The following is a 24,292-nucleotide window of genomic DNA, read 5'->3' on the forward strand; positions in this document are numbered from 1 at the left end:
TACATCTAAACAACAATGGGTATGTTTTAGTTAACATGGGCAAAAATACACATCATGCACTGTAATATAAGTCTTAAAATTAATTTGTATATAATTGAGTAACTAAAAAAGAAGCATGTACATATTTCATTAATCTCTTGTAGCGTAAGACCTGATAGTTATGGGCAGCTTATACGTGTTAATGTAGTTTGCAAAATAAAAATAGGTAAAAAAACTTTTTAAGTTAAACGGCTTTTTGTTAAACATACATTGCAATGTTTAAGATAAATGTACTAAAAACCAAAAAATAATAAAATAGATACAGTCGTGGGAATTATAAACATATGCTAGACTAAAATAAAACCGTCTTGGATTTCAATTTTTTATAGTATATTGTATTCTGCTTGTTGAGCCCTTTCATTTGATACCCATATTGATGGGATTAATAAAACATAAATTATCCGCCATTTTGTAGCGGCGGCCATCTTGAATTTATAATGATAATGAATAAACATAATTGTATTGTCACCAAAATCCAAAGTGTATGCAAAATTTCAGATTAATAGGCTGACAGGAAGAGGGTGAAATTTGAATTACTGAATTTGACCCAAGAAGAAATTAAAAAGAATAAAACAAACGGGTTGAGCTAAATAAAACCGTTTAAAAATACTAGCGGCGCTATCTACGGTTTTGGTCTTGGATTTCTGTATGTTTTGTATTCGTCTATTTTCTTAATAGAGCCAATACTGCTCATAGATATTTAAAAAATGCTTTTTTATATTCATACTGATATTTCAATTATGTCATTTTGCATGACGGCCATTTGTTTTAAGTAAATGTGTATAGAGAACGCATAATGTATAGTTTTCTCTTGCCTTCTTAAAGTTACTTCTTTATACCACTATTAGAAAAAACATATGGATTCCGCGACCTTGGCAACTACAACGCTTTGTAAGCCGAATATTTATAAAATAAAAACCTTAATTAATTTGGAATGTCATGTATGAAAGTAGCTATACGTATTTACAAAATAAACAAACTTTGCAATTTATTTATTATAAAAGCATTACAAACGATATTCCAAATAACTTTAATGGAATGTAAAATTAAACACAGCCATTTTGTTATAAATGATAAATAACCTTAAGAGGTACTTATTTGTCACTAAAATGTAGTCACAGAGCTAAGTAAAAAATTATGATTCTATATTATCTACTCGATTACTTTAAAAAAGCTATAAAAATTTCTAGTAAAAATATTGTCCAACATTAGGAAGTAGGAAATGGCGAAAACAAGACTTATTTAATACATAATTATTGGCGCGCAAATGAACCATGTTTTAAACAACACAAACCATATTTTGTAAGTTTAAAACTTCAAAGTGTATTTTTTTCATACAAATGAATTTTACAACACAATTATTATTTAAATTATAAACGTATTTTAAGCCAATCTTATACGATTATTACACAATATTGACAAAGATACAACATTCAGGCAAAGATTTAAGACATGTCCAAGCGCGAACGAATTAGAAATAGACAATAGATGGAAATTTTATTCACATTTGAACTTGTGTGAATCTAAATCGTTTTAAATGTCAAATCGCTACACATTTGTGATTGGTCATTACAGATTATGAAGAACTTCATAATTGTATTACAATTTCAGTACAAAGAATATTGTTCTGGCTAATGCACAAACAGTGTTAGAGCCAAAGGGAAAGAATATTGTTATAATGTTAATTATTCTAAAAGCGTTAACAAAATATGCTTGAAACCTGTCGTGTATATATTTTTATCAGATAACTATCAAACATCAAATGCATTCTTAAAGCTTTTTTCTTAATAATGATCATGAGCTCCAGCTTTAAAAAAATGTTCTCAAACTTAATTTTACTTATAGCTATGATAATAGTTATTCGTCGACATGTTCATAAACATCAGATCTCTCTAATTTGAACTATATATAGTTCATTCCCAAATCGTTATAATAATTTTACCATCTCTTGGTAAATATGTTTTTTAGCAAATACAGACAAAGTAATTCATACGACACTACTTTTGAGGTTTTGATCCCATTCAAAATAAAATAATACATTGAAGAGGAAGAATACATAGTTCATTGTGGCTGTCAGTCCGAATTGTAGTCTGTGGTTAATTACTGAAACAAATGACAAGATTATTACTAATATTAAAATAATAACGCTTTCACTAGATTCAAATGATTAAGTTTCATTGTCAAAACATATTGACGGGTCATTCTTCAATTTATGTATGTATGTAATATATTTATTCATAAAAAGTTCCACTTTCAATTCAACCATGAAGTTTTGCATACGCAGTTTGACTGCAGGTAATTCGCTTTATATAAACATAGCTTATACATTATTGAATAAGGTTACATTAACACAAATAAATTACGTAAATAGTTACAAAGTGTTTTTTTAATAAACTTTTAAATTTAGCAAGATTAGGTTCACGTCTATGTCCTCGGGTAAACTATTGAGTACTTACCTAATTATTATGGTACTCGTTTTTTCAATGTTCTATCTCCATAGTAATTTATAAAAGCGTTTTAATATATCGAAATATCAATATTAATTGTAATAAATTCACGTAAACTAACCTTTGTTTTTGGTCGCACCGATAATGTTAACTTCTGTATTAAACGCGTTGCTGCATCTGAAATGATGAATTTCGTAAGTATGTATGTAGTATCAAAAACAAAAAGCAATGTCGCTATAATATTTTTATGCAAATAAATTGTTTTTACGAATCTCTTTCACAAAAATGACTTTGAAAGGAAAATTGTAAAAGGAATATTGATTTAGAGTGTATGTACTTATGTACACGCGTTAGAAGTTATACTTCTTTGGCGTGTGGAAAAAAAATAACTAAAATGCAGTAGTGATTAACGATAAATATTAAAATTAATCAAAAAGATTTTATTTCAATAAATAAATTATTAGTAAATACTATCACCGTCGAATAAAAAATTGATTTAAGAACACCAATATAATAGTTATTTACTCACACTGTTTAATTGTACTGTTACGAAACTTGTGTTCTAAATATAAAAATACTAGACTATTCAACTTGAACAAAGTTATCGATTTCAATGCCACCTAGACCTAACTTTACGATGTCGATTGTCGAATTAGGTGTTGGTGTGCGCGCGCATCGTATAAATTCACTCTCATAATTTTTCTCCATCGCGCTAAAAGAAGTATAACTTCAAAAAGTCTAAAAATTAACAGTTTTTGTTTTCCATTTAGATTTCATTATGGCTTGCAAAATAACTTTTCAATCATTGTTCTATTTGGAAATTCATTGTTCTCACCTACAGTTATCTTAATTCAAAATTTATTACAATTATAGAATCTCGCACATTCAATACGTGCAATATTCAAAAAAATTGTAATCGAGAGCATTTTAAGGCCGACACATACTGTCAGAGGCAGCCATACACCCATGGGCGAGGTCTTTAAGAGCTCCTTCGTGAAACGTATGTGATGCGAAAGTAAGTGTGGTTTAGACATTTGTTATGAATTTTTCAATTATTGAAATTAAATTGTTTTGAGAGCATTAGCTTACTAACTTTATTTCAATTTACCATTATATTATAAACTGAATAAGTCATTAAGGATCAAATTCAAAAGTTTTAAATTAAAAAAAAATCGATAATTTTAAAAATTGGCTTGGGTTAATTGAGAGGCTTCTGCAAGAGCGAGGCCCCGGCCTTGCTGTTCGCCACCCCCCAAGGACGACGCTGCATACCTACATGTCCTTACGTTCAATAAATTATGCAAAAAAATCTTTGACGCTATATTCTGATTCGAGTCGAATGATATCATGTCTTCCGAATGCTAAAAACGTATTGGATCCTCACATACGTGAGTCACAAGTTCCGTTTCTGAATATTACTCCTAGAGATCAGGCAGAAATTCCCATATGATATAAGATTGTTTGGTTCATACCAGTAAGTGATCCGAGTCCTGTCAGCCTAGTCCTAGGCTCCAACAGAAGTAAATAAACCGGTACAGCTGTAAGTATCATGAGACAGCCGACGCCCGTTTCAGCTGGAGATGCTACAGCTGGAAATGCCACTACTAGGATTGTGCAGATTATGTACAGGACTGAAAGAAAAAAAATACATAATACAAATACTCAGATTTCTATTTCTGTTTTGCGATTAGTTTTGTTTAATAGGCAAGTAAAAATCTAAATGTGGAACCAGCTGCCCACTGAAGTATTTCCGAACCAATTCGACTTACGGTCCTACAAGAAAAGATCGTACAAATTCTTAAAAGGCCGGCAACGCACTCGCGAGCCCTCTAGCATCGAGAGTGTCCATGGGCGGTATCACTTAACATCAGGTGAGCCTCCTATCACTTAACGGGCAGGAGCCCGTTTGCCCCCTGTTCTATAAAAAAAAACTTCATCGGTTTGTTGCTCTAAAGGTAGTGACTGACATTGAATATTATATAATATTCGCTCGATGTGAGCACGTTACAAGTCGAATATTCGGCATGTCAGTAAATCGCTCAGCTCGATACGAGCGCCAAACGCAAGCAAATCGCTTTCCATGTAACATTACAAGTCAGTGGCCACCACCTCTACGTCCGCCATTTTGACTGCAACTGTGGATGGGATGGAGCATAGGCGAATCGCATATATTCAGGTGTTGTGAGCATGTTCACTACGAACAAATTTTCATGCAAAAATTCACATCGAGCTAACATTCGATGTCAGTTGCCACCTTTAGTTTAAGGGATGAGAGTCGCTAAAGCCAACATTCTTTGTTATTTATTTTTATTACATAATCCTCAAAAGAACAGCTTTTAATGATCAAATTAATTTTTATAAGTACTTACTCGGGAAGAAAAGGTTGACTTTGATGGGTCGTTCAAGATTTGGCTGTGTATACCGAAGAACTGGCAGACATAGCACGGCCGCACCGATACTCAACTGAAAATAATGAAATTTATAAAAATGCTGTTTAATTTGTTCATATTTATAATTGCTGCGGTTACTGAAGTGAAATTCAGTATTCTATTAGTTTTATGCCAGTTCTTCTCTTCCGTTCAACACCCTTGATTTGAGAACTGGCAGTAAATGTAAAATTAGGAGCATTCAATGTACTTATATTTATTTTTTGACGTTAATAAGTATACAAAACGAATACGCTGGGTGTTGTTCAGAGGCTTACTTTAGGAGAGCAGGCGTGACACAAGGCAGTAATTTGGGACCGTAGGAATTTCTAATAATGCTGAATGACCTACCGAAAATTGTCATGAATGCAAAGTAATTGCTCTTCGCTGATGATCTCAAACTGTACATGCCTATAGAGAGTATAGATGACTGTATTTGGCTGCAGGAAGACATGGATCGAGTGGTTAATTGGAGCAGGAGAAATAGATTAGAGTTTCATTTGGCACAGTCATATCTTTCTCAAGGGCACGGTTGATCACTCGGGCAATTATACCATAAGTGGTCTAAAGTTGGCTTAAGTCTCAGAGGTCAAAGATCTATAAAAGAGTATATTTTAATACGAATCTGGGTTTCTCGCACCATGTAGATAAGATAATCAAATTACCCGCTACCACGCTAAACCAACTTGGTTCAAACTTCATCATACTGAACTTACCCATGTAGCAAATCCAACATAGTTAATAAGAGCCTGTATGTCTGATACAGTTAAGTAGAGAAGCGACAAAAGCGCCACGGCTAATACAGCAGGCACAGGTGTCGCACGAGAAGACACCATCGTTAACATTGCAGGCATTTGGCCTTGCGCTGCACCCGCGTAGAATAATCTATACAAAATTAAATCAAATTGATTATTTGTTCAGATGAGTCAGTAATGTTGGATGTTACTTGATGGACAAGTACCGGGGTTGCTCACTTACTTACTAATTTTCTTAAATCTGGCCAGACTATAACGGTAGATATCTACCATTTAAAGAAAAACACAAAGAAAACAATACTAGATATCTACCATTTAAAGAAAATCACAAAAAAGCAATACTAGATATCTACCAGTTTTGACTTGTCTTCACACAGGATTGTACGTGCGTATACCATTTACTGGCGTTCAATTATATATATAGCACGTATTTGCGTTGGCGAATTTTTGTCTTGTTTTGTTGTGAAAAGTCTTGAATGTTTTAGAAGAAAGGTGTAAATATGAGTAAAAAGTTGTTTAAATAAAGTTCTGCTGATATAATAAAGTTCATTGATATTTATCGCAGTCATGAGTGTTTATGGGATACCGGAAAATGTTAACTATGAGGATCGTGATGCAGGTAATGTTGCTGGTAGCAGCAGTATTTTCACAGTAATTTGAAGTGGTTTCATGTTGGCAAATGAAGATAACAGATAATTTAGATTCCGTAAGAAATTACTGTACGTGCTGTTCACATAAAGAATAGTTTTTAAAGGAAACATATTCCAAAGATCAAGAATGTTGTTTAGACCATGCAAGTCATTTATTGCGTCGATATAATTATATGCTACAGGCAAGAAAACGTGCCTCGTGTAAATGGCGTTTAAGTCACTTAGTAGTAAAAGCCTCTGCTTTTTCACAACAACTCTTGACCACACACTGCACATCCGACTGCTTCCAAATAAGTTTCAATTGAAATATCTAAGACACATTTTTTTCGAAATTTGGATAACTTCTTGCAAAGGTAAAAAATTCAACCTTGGAGCTGTCGAAACCGCCTTTAAAGATTTTATTGATTCTCTTCCGAATGTTTTTTTGTAACAGGATTAATTAATTTTAAGATGGCAAAAGCGCATAGATAGCAATGTTGCATACTTTGATTGACTAAATATATTCTATTTAAAAAATCTACTTTTTGTGCCTCCCACACAAATCTCAAATTTCATATGTTCTTTGTTCTACGAAATATTAATATCCATTTAAATATATTTTAAATTTATTTAAATTCATATTCTTTTTATTCAAATACGATAACGCTCAGAAGTCGGTGTAGCTTGAAAATATTATTGTTACAATGTAGATTATGTTTTTATGTTCACTGCCATGTGCAACAAAAGATATACTAAGGGATATAATCTTATATGAAAAAATTTAAGAGATAATATTTTGTCATATTAAATATATTAGTGCCTGTACAAAACTCGTAATCCCTCGGCTTTTTACATTTAAACTCTACCACCTATCCTTAATAATGTCCAACAATTTTAATGTTTTCAATATTAGAATTTAATTTCGATTAATAATACCTGGAAGACGTAAGTAATACTCCGTTGACAGCGCCAAATGTAGACGCAGCTACGAACAATGGTATACATAGTGCAAATGCACCGAACAATCGCTCAGCGAATGTTACTGCTACCGCGGCTGAACCGAGTACCTTGAAATATACAAAATTATTATGGAAATGCAATTCATAATATGTTTTTTAATACAGTTGCTCAAAAAGTGGCGTATTGCAGGGATGTATAGCGTTCGGGATGTGGGATATAACACATTCGTGCTTTTTCTTTGCCTTTCCCGCACTAGTGCGTTCTCTTTCCCAACTGTCAAAACAATGTCTATTAAAAAGAAAAAACCAACCACGAAGATTTACTACAAAAAATAATTCATAGAAGTTTATTGTGATCCATGCAAATATTTCTAATTTGTTTCAATATCAGATTTAATGATTGGATTAAATGATTTTGTTTAGATTTCTTTTCATTTCATCTCATTAAATTTCATTTCATATCAATAAAAATTTTCTACAGAAGACTTGGCTGTACAGGCAAGGCTGTACAGCAGTCACCTTTGCCTACACATGGGTGAAGAAAACAAAAAAAAATCTGTCAATATTCTTTTAAGGTTGGCGCCATTTTCCAAAAACGTTCCTGCGTGTTGAGTTGTTTGTTGCACAAAATAAGTAATTTCAGCCGAACTCAGTATAATTATAGAAAATGCTTCGGAGAACATTTTACCATAAAAGTATGTACTAAAAACGCCGCTACATATCTACGTACGACGAGTTTATTGCGTGGAGAGAGGAGAAAAAATAGTTGTATTAAATTCCTTAATTTTTCGCAACTGTATTAAAAAAAGTTGTTCAGTACACGTGCGGAACCGTCATTGCAATTCAATGACAGGCTTTCCGATATTGTAATGAAATATTAGACGGATTTATCTTAAGAATTGAAGTACATTGCCATTGATGTAATTATAAATTAGTCAAAATGAAAATGGCAAATAAATGGTGCCGGCATTTGTTACAAATTTGTTTTAATTATCTATTTATCAATTTTTAATTATTACTACTATGTAGGTAAAGAATATTGAAAATACCGTATAATCTGTGTTATATATATGTACTATACCTATACTAAGCGATTCGTTTCAAACTCTGTTAGAGAGGATATATAATTGCTGTGGTTCTGTAGATTATACATAATAATTTTGTTAACAAAAGCTGCAACCAAATCACTTATTAGTTTATTCATACAACTGAAGAATCATGAAACATTCTTTAATGAAATCCTAGAAAACTTAAAAAAGAATCAAAACCTACCTCAGTAGGAGATAGTGTGGTGTAAAAGGCCACATTAGTGAGTGTATAAACGATGGTCACAAGAGTACAGGAAATAGCGATGGCACGAGGTAAGTTCCGAACCGGATCCTTAAGTTCTTCTATTATGAAATTTAAGTAGTTCCTGAAAATGTTAAAAGCTTAGAGTATGATGATGAACTAATGAATAGTTTATAAATGTTAACAGACCGAAAATAAACGGGTTTATATATTTTAGTAAATTTTCGACAAATGCTAAAGCAAATGCTTTATCTAAAGGCCTGTATTCAGTTTGATTAGTGCGAGTGCAAGAATTTAGTTATTGAGGATGATTAGTGCAGGTGTGTAGTGCAAATAGAGTCCAATTCTTGTTTAGTGGCTCTGTTAAGTAAATTCAGTTGTAGATACTAGATAGCTGTCAATCATGTTTTGACAGGTACGCTGCGAGTGAGGAGTAAGGGACGTGGCTACTCAGTGGCTTGCAGTTCACTCACAAAATATAGAATACCTACGATTCTAATCACTTTGCTACACAGACAACTAATAACCTGCACTAATCAATCGCAGTCCACACTTGTTTCCTCCTAATAACTAATCACCTACACTAATCACTAATCAAAGTAAATATAGGCCTTAACTTGGGTTTCCAAAGTCATTGTATATAGATTTCCAATACATTTTTGACATGCGAGACTCATACTTGCTGAATCCTTAGGCTTAAAGTAACGTTATAGTACCATGACATAACCATAAGGCTTTTACAATGCGTTAAATCAAATAGTTATTGCATGAATTCCTATTATAGGATTTTCAAATTCATGCATTAACTATTTGATTCAACGCATTGTAAAAGCATGAATTTCTATAATAGGAATTCATGCATTAACTATATATTTGTATGGACGTCTACAGAGCGTTAATAAGTTTTCGATTAAAAAAATATCTAGATTTCTATGAAGGAGTCATAAACAATATCAGACAATATAAAATTCAATATAGTTTCTTGATAATGATATATTGATAACTTACCATCCGTTATAAGCGAAGAGACCGGAATAGAATGATAACGCAATGGAAGTGACGTCATTTGTTGTACCTTCAAATGTGAAATGCTCTACGTGCCCTGTGAATTTAAAAAGACAAATAACGAATCGAAAAGGTTTTTGGACGCATTCGGATACGCATTCGTGTAAATTCGATCTTTGCTTTGGGTGTAGGAATGAAAATTATAAATAATTTTTAATTATATTAATTTAAATTAATAAAAATAATTATTTATATTAATTCAATTATAATTAAAGGCAAATGTATAAGTGACGATTAAATCTTCGTCTGACCTATATCAGTCTTGGGCAGATTATAACTTCTAATAGATAAATAGGTTCGAGAGGTCATGATCAAATTTAAACTATTTATAACCGACTTAATAAATGTAATTTTTACCTACAATTTGTCGAATCGCTCTCACTAATAATGTTAATGATAAAAACTTTACTGGCAGAAATTTGGTTGTGATAAAATTCATCTCGTTCAGACACTGGGAGCCCTTGTGTTGTCGGAAACTGGATTAAAATTATTCCGTTGTACATTTAGCATGTTTAAAACAATGTTTTTACGAAAGTATGCGTAAATGTAGATGTAAATGGGTGTGTTTATGACACACACACGCACTGTGAGAGTGTGAGTGAGAGTTGTTATATGCATGCGCTGTGTTTGTGTTAGTTTTAGTTTTACCCTTATTATTTCCTTAAGTGTAAGAACAATTTATTTAATCTGATTATGTTATTATTATCAACATTTAAGATTTTTTTAATAGTCGTTGCAAGTACGTGTACACAGCTTGTATCAAAGCATATATAAGTGTCGTACCCCGCAACCGTCTATTTTAGATCCATATAAATAAATTGCAGGTCCCAGTGGGGTCCATACACTTGCAGTAAGCCATCGGAAAGCGTTGGCGAACGGACGGAGTCCAAAGAGGACTTATTAGATGATTACTCAGATCCGGTGATCTCCAGTTACATTAAATTATGAGAAATGCCATACAATAACTTCGCTAACTCAATAAAGGAATGCCAAAAGTATAGAATAAATTTGGACATATTAGAATAAATTATCTAATTAAAAAAATTACTTAATATTGAACTTACTTTAACTCTGAATTAAAAAATTATTTTATGCAATTTTAGGAGCTCTAAGGAATTATTTATACGAACGGCAAATAATATAAAACCGTAATAGATTTAATAAGAATAGTAAGTAAGAATAATAATTTTTTATTATTTATTTAATATTATGGGTAATTTATTTTGTACTAGGCAAAAGCATCCCATCTCCATTTAATTAGATGCTGTCAAGTGCAGATGATATTACTCAGCTCTCAAAGGAGCCGATAAATCAATTTACGACTCCATTTGCCTTAGAATCGAGTCTATTACCAGCCATGGAGTTAATTTAGTTTAAAAAGGAATTTATTTTAAATACAATAGTATATATAGAACATTATTTTTTACTTATACAAAGTTTGTATTAAAAACCTGGTGCATACAAGGCATGTTCTTAATGTGATAAACACGGGGATTTTTTCATTTCAATTTCAAAAGCATCCTGACTGTTTTGGGAACCAATTATAAATTTAACAAAGCAAGCATTTTTAGTTTTTGTTCGGAGTTCGAATCTTGTACGTAGAAGTCGATGCACATTACAAGAAACCTGTTTTGACCCACTTCCTTGATAATGACCCTTACTCGGTAACTTCCAAAGCGATACCGACAGCCTTCCCGATCTTTGGTGACCAAGAAACTTGGGACCAAAGTTTGGTCCCAAGTTTCTGGTCTGGGCCATTCCGGTTCCGGAGGTTTGCGATATTACTACTACGGATATTGAGAAAAGTACATCGAAATTACATACAGCGTCGTATCGCTGTCGCTATTGGAAATTGCGGAGTACTACTCTACTTTCCCGTAAATAAAAGTAGGTGCCAGATGAACAGTTTTGTTATATACGAAGTAGATGTTTGAGTCTTAGACGTACGTCTTTTTCGTACGCTGTTTATCACCGTAGGAAAAAGTATTGTTAATAGAAAAACAAACAGCGCCAATTCGACATATGCCAAAGTTGAAAATACTTTTCCGTTTGCCCGTTATAATATTCCTAATAAAAAAACAAGTGTTAAAAGTTAGTGAAACAATTAACGCCCGAATCCAATATTTAATCCACAATCTCAGCTTGAAAACCATCTGAGATCAGACCGTGACAGTCCATCGATTCCTATCTGTATCCCAGTAACCAAACCCTACGAAGACAATCCAGTTTTGGCGACGGATACAATGCAATCTCTTCGCTCTCTACAACCAAATAAAGTAAGTAATACTGTACAAATAATATTAAAATATACATGTCTATGTTTAAATCATATCAAATAGCTTTTTAATTAGTTTAAAAACTAGTCTTAGTTAAAATCTTAACATAGGATATTGGCACAGTTGACCTGTCATTTTCATACAAAGGTCTATACACATACACCGATCCGACCTACCATCGATAGCTTGTATCGACAGTTTGCTATTACAATCCGACGATTGGTTATTGGCACACTATTATTAATATTTGGATTAAGATGGCTATCTCAGATAGTCAACATGGATGGCTATCTAAGATAGTTTATTCGGTTTGGACGTTAATCAGTTATACCTGTGCACAGTTGGTATATTCCAGCAGCGATGATGATGAAGAGCGCCAAGAGCTTTGCGTATGTGAACCAGTCCTGCACCCTCGTTGCCGCACGTACAGACCAACAGTTTATAAACGTCAATAGCACTGGAGTAAACAAAAAATATTAGGTCAATTGAGATATTTACGTATAACGTCGAAAGTCTAGTAACGGTAAAAATATACAAAAAGCATAAAAACTAAGTTTAGAAAATCATCAAAGCGTTACAAATCTCTGTCGCATTTGTAAAACACAGTTTTTAAGTATGAGTTTTTCCTTAACAACACCCAAGAGTAAATTGCGACTCCAATTGTATATAACCTAAATGTAATTTGACGACTAAAAGCTAATATATTATGGATTTGTAGGTGAAAACGAACTTACATATGCAGCAAGCAGCCAGTAATCTAGTGGCCTCGTCAGGTGGTTGACACTCTGGGAATATCGGCTTCAGGACGTAGACACTGAATGTCAGCGCAACGATCGCCTAACAACAGGAAATTATATAAAACCTCGTGTATCTTAAAATAACAAACGACTGAAGCTTGTACCTTTCAAATTTCGAATTGTGAATGACAGAGTCTCTTATAGTCTCTTTTTATGGTAAAGTCGTATTTGATTCTGATTTAACTTAAGATTATAACAATGTAAATACCGTATGTTTAGTCACTTAAATAAAATTAATTATTTAAAAAATAACCTATTACGTGTTGGAAGGTGCTGTTCACATATAATTGTCTATGATGCACTACGTTTGAAATTGGATTATGTTTTCTTTACTTTTGATGCGTGTTATCATTTATATTTTCAACATTTTCTCTTATACAAGTAAACACAATGTTAAAAGTATTACTAACGTTTTATTTGTATGCTATAGCCACTAGTCCACCCTATCATTACGATCAACAATACATTTATGGGGAAGAAGTTGTAAGTAGCTTTTTAGATCCATATCCCATGTTAGAAAACATTTCCTTCTAACGTTGTGTACGATTTAAAGAGATTTACGCAGTTCAATAAAGTTCAAAGAACAAATCCGGTCAATCCTCGGATTTTCACTAACAGGGATTGAATGTCTAAATAAATTGTTATTGAGATAATAACATTCAATGCCTACGAAATGTTTATGCATGGCATTTAATAAAATTCAGTAGCCAAACACATATCTACAAATATTGTTTACTCTTAGGTATACTGTTCCACGTTAAAAAGCTTTTTTTAGAACAATCCGGTTATCCGGGTGTAGTTCTAAATGCAAGTAGGTACCTACAAGCATTTAGAACTAATTAATGTTCCAAGACCTAAGTTAAAAAATCCTATTTGCTCTATCTCGCAATATTTTTAAATAACTATCTAGTCAAAAACCTATAATGGTAGATTTTATATTAGCTATATATAAATATTATTATACTTTATATTGTAACCCACAAAGGAGGTGGGCGATGAAAGACGTTACTAGGAACGAGGTCAAGATATTGATCGCTTTATTGTCACCCTTATTGCTATACAAATAAAGGTTCGCACAACCTCATTCCGACAATTGGGGCTATTTTTAGTGTCACTTTTCTTAGATCAACTAAACAGATAATCCCCTTAAGTTAAGACAACGTTAAATTCGAATCCATTCTACTCAAGAACAACCGCAGATATTTTCATAAAAGAAGTTAACACCTACGTTTTGATAGCAAGCAAAAAAAATACGTAAAAATCTCTATCTTCAAATCTCTCATTGACTTAAATTAGATATATATAGTAAGGCTCCTTGCTCAAATCAAAGAAGCAAATTTCGATGCTGAATATCTGTATAACAGCAAACAAGACAGGTCTTTTATTATCTTTTTAAACCTAGCTTAATATTACACTTAACTTACTTGCGAACAAGGTCTAACAATCATACATTCGATCCACAATCGAATAAAAGCAGCGAAAGGCCCAAATGTCTCCATGATGTAGGCATAATCAGCACCACTCTGTCGAATCATAGTTCCCAACTCAGCATAGCAGTAGGCACCCACCTGTTGAAGAATGTAAGATTTTATTACATTATAAACAATCTGACATTGAATTAACTTGGCTTACGATCATTATAAGCTTAACTTAAATCGAAAACTACCCGTGACATATATTCTCTACTGTATATTTCTAGGTTCTAGGTACTTGAGTTACTTATATCTACAGTTATCAGCACAACAATAATTTATATTTAAAATAGCGACGTTTCTTTATTACATTGTGTTCGCTTGAGCAATCCGCTTAAAATATCAAACTTGATTTCCACCGAGACTTGTTAACAGTAATCAAATAAGATTAACTGCCGACCGTAGATATTTTCTTAAGAAAACCACTAGAGAATAACAGAATAGAAATTAATATAGATGGTCCGAATAAATACGTAACTTGAGGAAGCTAATTTTTTTGTCAATTAAGTATTGTTTTTGGTTATTATATTCAAGAAAGAGATGTAATAAAAGTTTTCATTATTTGATAATTAAGGGTACAGTCATGACATTGTCTTAATTTTATGTATTTAGATTGATTTGGAAACTGGAATAAATTTCGATATAAAATTTAAATGAAAAAATTAGTTGTAGTTGTACACCAAAATAATCTTAACTAAAAGCTAGATAAAATATGTCGATAGAATGAGCTGAGAACGAAGACAGTACACTTTTAGTACGAATCTGTATTTATAATAAATAATACTTTTCTGGATTATCTAAAGATCGTCGTTTCTATTGAACCAAGTCTTCTAGGTCAAAATTATAATATTCGCGAATAACTTTGCTTTCCAATCTACGCAGATGATAATGACCTACTTTTGTGTCGCAACTATTACGTTAATTATTTACACGATCTAGTTTTGGCAATTGTGTTTTAAATACCCTTTTTACCGTTAGAAAATATTTTCATTAGAAAAAATTGTATACATACAACATTTTGTAAACATGAACTTCTAAAATCCGCGAGCATTTTTATCAGTAAGTCTGTTATTTTGCATATTCGTTTGAAATGTAAAAAATAACATCATCAAACAATATATATATATATACAATAACATAATTGAATTGTTCCTCATTACACTAATCTACATTGAAATCCTGGTGATGTGAAAATAATGGTGATGATGGAATATCTTTTTATAAGTAAATTGAAAAACTATGTTATTAAGTCTTGATGAATGCTTTGATATATCATATTTAAGTTTCATGAGTAATGATAAAACATTATTTTACATACTAGATTTTGACATACGGGACACATAGGCTAAGGCTCGGCTCTGAATATTACACTAAGTGGCACACAACCTCTAGTTACCGTAGTTTTATAATTTAACCTTAATGTGTAATAGTATACTAATACACTCGAGACAGATACAGAAGGTTTGTCATTTGCTTAATTATTTGTCGAGAGGAACAAGAAGCAAAGTGTAATGTCATCCTAATTGGTGAATGAATCCTGTTTTATGAGTTAAATATTTTTATAGTTTAAAAACTTGAATAACCAGATGTCACGAACAAGGTCAACTTGTAGAGACCTTGGTCCACTTATCCAAATACTCATCACCTAACTTGACAATCGATTTTATATAGTTTGATGATAAATTGCCAATGGATATTGTGATAGCAAAAACATATAGTAATTAAAATATTACATATCAAAGTAGTCCAACACTTATTTATATCAGTATTAATGCTGATATATTATACACCCATCTAAGTTGAGGATAACGTCTAAGGTATCGCCAAGATAAACCTAAAGATCTTTCACATAAGATAAATATTCGATATTAGTTTAGAGCAGTACCGCAGACTAAATAGTCTTACGGTTTCTTGAATAAGGCAGTAAAAGTCGTAGATTTCTCAAAAATCCTATGGTACAAGTTAACATAAAAATAAAAATGGCATTATTTTCTAAGTACATTGAAAGATAATAACGATAATTAAAACCAATTTAAAAATTTTGGCCACAGTGGCAGTGTACCTGTAAAGGCAACTTGCAATACTTATTCGTTGATCGAGTGAACAGCTCAGGGGTCACCGGTACTATCTACCAATTAATTAGATCACACAAGTAATACATTATACATACCATACTGAAAACTCCTGATGTTATCCAAACTAGAAGACTAGCATTGACACTTCCGGTATATTTCAGAACACCAGTGGGCGACACAAAAATGCCACTGCCGATAATTGAACCTACGATAACCGTGATTCCGTTCAGCAGTGACATCTTCGCCTCCAATCCACCTTTATCATCTTCAGCCTCCGATTTAAGAGCGTCTGTATCACACTCATCTTCACAGCTATTTGTACTTTTTGGTGACCTGTAACAAAGAAAATGTATAGGTACCTACTGATAAATTTCTTATGTTATTTAGATTAATATTTCGATGTTTTCATGTCTATGGAATTTACTAAATTTGTCTAATTTTTTTTCGTCAATTAACATTACATCATGTGACAAATGTGACTTCAGATCATGCTCAACAGCGACTAGATTTGAGTATAATTTAGGTTTATAAACTTTTTTTTATTAGAATAATATTAAATAAAAATGCTCTGTTAACTAAATGCATTTTTTAATGAATTAAGTCGAACATGCAAATTTGACAAATTAAATTATAAAATAGTGTAAACGAACTATTCCTCATGTTTGTAATTGTCGGCAGATTGAATGACAAAAATAAATTGAATCATATTTCCAGATCGTACTGTTTTTAATTGTTGTCATCTTTATTCAACAACGCCTATTAAATTACTTTTGTTGTTCAATGATGGGAAATAAGTTTTGCTCTGAGACTTAATTCATGAATTCATTAGAAGATCCATTCATCTCAAATTTAAGAGTTTTATTCAGTTAACTAACGACAATTACCTTATAATAGAATAACACCTGCGTTCGAATTAAGAGTAGATATAGATCGTAGCAGAATGCTACGAAGGAGCTACGAAGTCTTAAGTTTTGATACGTGGCCTGGGTGGGTGGTAGCACAGAATAAATTTAGAACTGGCCAGTTAGAAACATTGTTAATAATTTTTGAATTTCAATTTTAAAACCCTTTGGTAACCTAATGTAGTATATTGCATTTTTTTTTGTGATTGGCGGCAAATCTATAATTCTTGTTACACGTCAAAATGAACCTAACGCTAGGAAATTTTCGGTCAATGACTTATTGTGACTTTCGTTGTGAAATAACAACAAAGCTATGATAGGCTGCGATTAGGATTTCTTTAATGAAGGTCCATCTTCTGTCACTATTTTGTTTTACAATTGATTTAACGAGTTTAAGCGTGGACGAGCAATCTCAATGATAATCCGCGTGAGAGACGTCTTTAACAGCGACTACTGAAGATAATATTAGTGCTGTCCGATGCATAATAGAGGAAGATAAGAGAGTTACCTATCAGCAAATACGGCCAAGTCTAGGCATTGGTATGAGTCAAGTTCAAAAAACATTACACGAACATTTAGGTGTCAGGAAGATTCCCCATACTTTAACCGACGACCAGAATCACCTTCGCTAGTGTCGCCAAATGTTAAATAAGTTCAACGGCGGTGACTCAAATACTGTATTTGACATCGTCACAGGTGATGAAAGCTGGATGTATTGCTACAAACCCGAAACCAAAAGACAATCAGCTCAGTGGGTGTTTCCTTTCGAAGATTGGCCATCTAAGGTAAAGAAAGGAAAAAAGATGATTGCCTCATTCTTTGGTCGAAGAGTTCATTTGACAGTTGTGCTAGAAGATGGAAGGACAGTTACTGCAGACTGGTATGTCAATGGTAGTTTGCCTGTTGTCTTGGAAATACAGCGACAGAAGCGACAGCAGCGCACTCGAAGCAGGATCCTCCTTCACCACGACAATGCTTCAGCGCACTCTCCAAAACGAACTGTTGAATATTTGACTATGGCAGGTGTCGACATAATGAGTTGTCCGCCATACAGTCCTGACCTGGCGCCCTGTAACTTTCATTTATTCACAGGAACTAAGATAAAATTCGAGGTATTCGCTTTACGAGCCCTGAAGATGCGGTGAAAACGTACCGGAATACCAAAAAAGAGACCAGGAAGAATTGGCCCACTGCTTTTCTCAGTGGTTCCATTGAAAACTACGATGTGAAGAGAGGGACGGAAATTACTTCGAAAAACAATAAAAGCATTGGCAACTTTCTACATTCAGCCATTTTTCATTTTCTAGACATTTTCAGTCGTCTATGTAAAAACTTTTAAGGATAACACCTACGGTTGACGGGGTTAATACAATTAATATTTACATTATAATTTTTTATGAATATCTTTTAAGTTTGTGTCATTTTATTTTAAAAAAACAGCTATTATTACGTGCCTAAAACCAGATATAAAAGCGATTGTGTTTGCGTATAACTATTGTATGACTAATAAAAGTCTGTGAGTTCTATAAGGGGGTTATTCCCAGACTTGTTTAGCTCAAAGGAATTCAAAGGGGCCTTTATAAAAGAAATGGGGTCATACAAGGACGCGCGCTTGAATCACTTTTGCCTGGATAACAATTTAATGTTTTAATTTGCTTCGAAAATAATGCTAAGCAGTACTGTAAAGTACAGTACTTCATATTATTGTTATCTAATAGTATGAGTATCTAATAGAAATATGTAATATCATGGAATCACATTGTAATATCGCAATCAAAGTATAAATACGCATCAATGAGTATCAGATTTGGCCGCAGCCACGTCAATTGGCCATCAGTCGAGTATCGCATGTCAGGGGTTCAATGATAAGACCTTGTTCTGTTCCGTAACAATGATAGTGTAGCGAACTCAGTTTGCGAGCTAAAAGTATTGGAACTTTCGAATTATCTGGTGAACGGCTTTTGTAAAAAATATATGCTTTGAATTTTTTATATGAATTTTACCTTTACCTTGTACCTTTCATGAATTGGAACATGAAGCTGATCTTGAAACCCATAAAAAAAATTTCACAAATAAATCAAACATATAAGCTTATGTTTGAGATTTAAAAAATGATGTTCTGAAAAATCGTTTAAGCTAAAAATATTTTTGTTTCTTAAGTTGTTTTCCAATAGCTAAGCGCTTAAAAGCCTCCCCCTTCACTCACTTCCCAGACAATAGATCGGAAGCGATGACGCAACATATAATTTGTAAGAGTACGGCCTAGTTTCAAGAGATCGATCGTGACAAGGTCACGGCAATTACTCTCAGTCTAGACCACTTATATTTACGATAAAATATACGACAAAACTAAATTACTATGCAACAAGGGTATACATCTGAAACCACCAATAGGGCTTCATAAAAAAATGTACACATTTTTGTGTTAAACATTATATATCACATTCTATACCTCAGATCGAATATCAACAAGTGAATAATAAAACCGTTGCTGCATATATATCGCTACACATATTATTTTAGATATAAAGTATAATTTAAAAAAATGTGAGCCGTCACGGGACGCCTGGTAGATGTGAAACATCGACATTATTTTGTAAAAGTAATATGCAGAAAATAACAGACTATGATAGGAACCAGGTAAATATGTCATAATGATAAAATAAAATATTACGATTTTTATTCCAGATAACGATGACTATTTGTTGAATAAACATTATTTTCATTAAATATTTTTAATGTGAAATTTACTACTGCATTTAGAATTAATATCATATAGCGTGGCGACGCGTCGCCACGGCATGCGTCGCCACGCCAGAAATCGGTTTTACGTGCGGCTATAGATGTTTCACATCAAAAGAAAACTTAAAATATATTACAGAAAAGATAAACTATCTAGGATTATAATAATTATATTGGCCATAACATGGACAAATACAACACACATAAATCATTTAATAATCAAATTATGATCTCTAAGAGTCTATACACACATAGTTCACGGCCTTCCTCGGAAAGTTCGTTTTTATATTTATAAATCTTTGGCAAAATCACGCCTCATTTGCGTTACTGAAATTTGAGGAGCCGGACTAAAACTAACTTATCACATCTTCAAATAGCTCAAAATAGTTAAATTGATTTTTCAATACCCATACTAAACTTCAACTACAATCCCAAAAAATACAATACAATTCCACCATCACCCACACCAATTATTAATCTACAAAATATTAAATGGCTATATACATACTAATATTAACGTCTCTGAAATTCATCAAATTCAGAAGCAGTTCACAACGCCCTCAAAATCTAATTCAACCTAAGTAAAGAACAAGTTACGGTAAAAAACCTTGAGCATTGGGGAGTGCTATGGTATAATAAACTTCCACTAAATATAAAAAGTGCAGAGAGCATGGCAATATTTAAATTAAGACTAAAAGATGATGAGTGACCCCAGTTCTCTACGTAAATGACCCAAGTTCTACGTCGCTAATTCACCCTTGAAGCTTTCAATGACCCACGACGTTATAAAAAGTATATAAGTTTTCATATAAGTGACGATTATCTGTTATGAGAATAAATGTATTTAAATCTAAAAAAAATCTCATCAAGTCACTTTTTTGTCGTAAGAGAAAGTTAACTTAGAACTTTTTGTATGAAACCTAAGAAGCGATGTCTGCGCGCCAAAAAACTAATGAACATCGCCGGTAAATAAAAAGACGATTCATAGCGCATATTTTAGTGAAATCTGTGAAATTCCAATGAAAATAAGGGGTTATCTGGTAGATATTATATCATAGTTTTACCAGAAACATTTTGTAACATGTTTGGCCAATATTACACATAGCACCTAAGAAGCTTGGTGTGCTCAGCAAGGCGAGTTGGTACATCACTCCGAGTCATCGCTTGCAATTCTATAAAGGGCAAATACGGCCCCACATGGATCACCTGTTCTCACCTCTGGGCGGGAGTTACCTACAACCAGCTCCTTTTGCTTGACCGTATTCGGTCGAGATAGAGTAAAGAGTGATTCGAATCATCGCCGATAGACAGTTTCCGAGTGGCTTGAACCCTTGGCGTTGCGTAGGGATGTGGGTTCTTTCTGCATCTTCTACCGCACATACCATCAAGAGTATTCAGACGACTTGTTCCGATGAATACGTTCAGCTGAGTTTCATCAAAGCAAAATACCATCCGATTCACCGTAACTGAGGCGTTTCTGAGGGCAATTTTTGCCGCGCACTATGTGTAACCAGCTTCCCACTGAAGTATTTCCGAATGAATTCGACTTAGGGTCCTAAAAGAAAAGAGCGTACCAATTCTTAAAAGGCCGGCAACGCACTTGCGAGCCTTGTGGCAATGTGAGTGTCCATGGATGAGCCTCCTGCGCGGTTACATGCCCATACATAAATATTAATAATAATATAAATGAACTTAAAACCTTGGTCCCTATGGCAGTAGCTATAATGCTGGCAGCATTTTCTCTCTGTATTGCGATACCTATTTTAGTTTGTTTTGAGGTAATCCACATAGATACTCAACTGTGCAACGACCAAATTCGATAGTATAGACACTAATGGTGAGCAATTTTCTGTCATGGTTCAGGTCAAACTATCATTATTATCTTTTTGCTTATCATTATTGCGCTGTTGCTGGCCCATCGATAATAATATTTACATTACGAACTTTGATTGTTGATCAAAATAATTACTTTGAATTAATATATTCACAATTAATTTATAGCTCTTATACTTCACTGTATAACTACTTAAGAGTGTATGAATATTATGTTGTATAATAATAAAATGATGGAGACTACAGTAACATAGGTTTAAAATATATTTTTTATTTAAGATGAAATTTTATTTTTGAGGTTTATTTAATTAAGTCAATAAAATAAATCTAATTTATCAGCAACCCATTCGTTAAAAATATGTTATTATGAAATCAGAGGAAAATATAATTTAATTAGAAATGATCTAATTACATAACCCCAACTCAGCCACAACCTTACATAAAACATTGTTTTAGCTTAAATTGAAAACTATTACTATTTTGAATGATGCAATGATCTAGCGTCAATACGTCAGTACGTCTGTATGTCGATCAGGGTCCGTAATATGAGTGGAAGTAATTAATTATAAATAATTAAGTTCTACCACACGTATTGTCTGATCATCATAAGATAGTGGTTGCCTGGAAGAAATCGCTCGAAAGCGATAAGGCCGCCAGTTGCCCTCCTTTTTATTTTATTACTTTCAATTTTTATATTGTAAGGTAACGAAGTGTCAATAAACCTTAAGTTAATTTTCCAGTATTCCAAGTTAAAAATATACACAAAGATAGGTTTTGAAAGCAATAATAATATTGTTTAATGTCTAATCAACATTATTTACTATTATTTATCTTATTTACACACAACATTATACTCGTATGCTTTACCCAGAGAAGGAAGTTTTAGCTTGATATACAAGATTGAAATATAATGAAATTATTTCTACTCAGATTAGTTTTAGATTTACAGACTCTGTGGGATCAAAGGCATTTCGGCACGTGTTGAGGCTTGGGGTCAAAAGGGGTGGTAAAACGGGAGAAACCGAGGGTAGACAGGACGATCGATACCATGTGGGTACGATTTAGAGGTTACTTTTTAACCAAATTGATATATTTTAAGTTTAATTTGTATAATTATAATAGAAGATATTTCTTTTCTTTTGTTTGCGCGTTTAATAGATTTCCACATAAAACGCAGTTAATATGTAATTTAAATGTGAGATCCGAACTCTAAGCTTACCATTTAAATTTTCTTAAATACTATAATTAATAATATATAATTATTTAATTTAAATTTCGATGCTCAGGTATGTGATATGCATAGGTATTGGAAAAGAAATTTATTACTTACTGCTAAAAAACTAATTAATTTTAATTTGAACTTCAGTTTATACCGAGATAAATAAAGCCGAGATAGATAAATAGCCTATTTAAGCTAAACAATCTAAATTGTTAAAATATTAATTATCTCCAGGTACAGAACATAAGTGGATAATTAAGCACGATTGCTTTAGTTTCAAGTTGTAACGCCTTTTTAGGTGTCACAAGCATGCTACGAATTATAAAGCTACGGTTTCTGACGTAATATGCGTAATCTTTCATCACGCTATGAAAACCAGGTGATAAGGTAAATATGTAATTTTAAATTGTAATAAATATGCTTAAAAAATGCCCAACAAGTTGAGTTTAGAGATTCATTGTTACATTATTTATTACGTTTAAATATTTTCGTATGGTAAAGTACTGGTTTACAAAAGCTAATATCTATAATTAATATACATGTTCGGTTTTTGTTAGGATTACATGGATCATCTTTATAAGTACATATTAAACTCTCTACTCTTTCCTTTTGAACTTTTACGTATATAAAGAGATAGAGAGATATTTACTGATATTTAAATTTAATATAAAAATTTGTAAGTGAATATATAATTATATTATAATTTTAAATTGGTTTCATTTAAGATACCTTTTACATTTTTTTTTTTACATTTTATTCAAATTTTGACTTTGACAAAATGATTTGACTAACAAACAAGACTTTTTATACTTACATTTTTTATTAAAATAAAACTGGCAAACTGTACACTGCACTGTTTTTCCCGCCTTTTTCCAAGTAGGGCGACTTAGTCCGCCAAGACAGAACGCGAGACTGCCGTGCGCCAGTATACGTATAGTCTGTAGAGAGAGGAAACATCAACTTGTGCAAGAGTAATAGAGATATACGTAGGTAATAGGTATTGAGCGAGGTTTTATTCGGGGGTAAATGGGGTGGTATACGTCAGACGTGGGCGGTATTAAAATGTCATAGGGCCAAGTTATTAAAAATCAACAGAAAATTGTGCATTTCTATTTAAAATTAAAAAAAGATAAGCGTCTTAGTCTGCAACTAATTGAAATATTTTCAAAATTTCAACATCTTCAACATGAGAAAGTTTCATGCGAAATGATTCGGGTATGAATATAATGTAAATCTACTAACATTCAGATTTAAGTTATAATTACTAACATAGTTATTGTTGCTGTTTGTTTGTTTCCAAAATAAACAATTTTTATTTTATTTATTTAATGTAATTAATACTAGTCTTGTAGGTAGCATTATCGTA

At 32.7% G+C, this 24,292-nt stretch overlaps 1 protein-coding gene across 1 annotated transcript; it reads right to left on the reverse strand.

The window, feature by feature from the left end:
• Positions 1 to 482: 482 nt before the first annotated feature.
• On the reverse strand, positions 483 to 23,886 carry LOC111002393 (large neutral amino acids transporter small subunit 1). The gene is made up of 13 exons (XM_045634362.1): positions 23,741 to 23,886; positions 16,326 to 16,563; positions 14,108 to 14,251; positions 12,621 to 12,723; positions 12,218 to 12,343; positions 9,554 to 9,647; positions 8,528 to 8,669; positions 7,233 to 7,363; positions 5,629 to 5,797; positions 4,856 to 4,949; positions 3,959 to 4,117; positions 2,608 to 2,663; positions 483 to 2,142 (listed from the first exon to the last, which is right to left on the reverse strand). Coding segments are annotated over exons 1-13 (1,461 nt in total). The 5' UTR covers positions 23,743 to 23,886; the 3' UTR covers positions 483 to 2,139.
• Positions 23,887 to 24,292: the final 406 nt, after the last annotated feature.

The sequence above is a fragment of the Pieris rapae genome, chromosome 2 (genome assembly GCF_905147795.1).
Source record: "Pieris rapae chromosome 2, ilPieRapa1.1, whole genome shotgun sequence".
NCBI classification, from domain to species: Eukaryota; Metazoa; Arthropoda; class Insecta; order Lepidoptera; family Pieridae; genus Pieris; species Pieris rapae.

Bases quoted from the DNA above. Each gene is read 5' to 3' on its own strand.
- LOC111002393 (XM_045634362.1), bottom strand. The intron at 14,252-16,325 runs GTATGTATAATG...ATTCTTCAACAG, and splicing joins CATCAGGAGTTTTCAGTATG to GTGGGTGCCTACTGCTATGC. The intron at 5,798-7,232 runs GTATTATTAATC...AATTTTGTATAG, and splicing joins GTATTACTTACGTCTTCCAG to ATTATTCTACGCGGGTGCAG.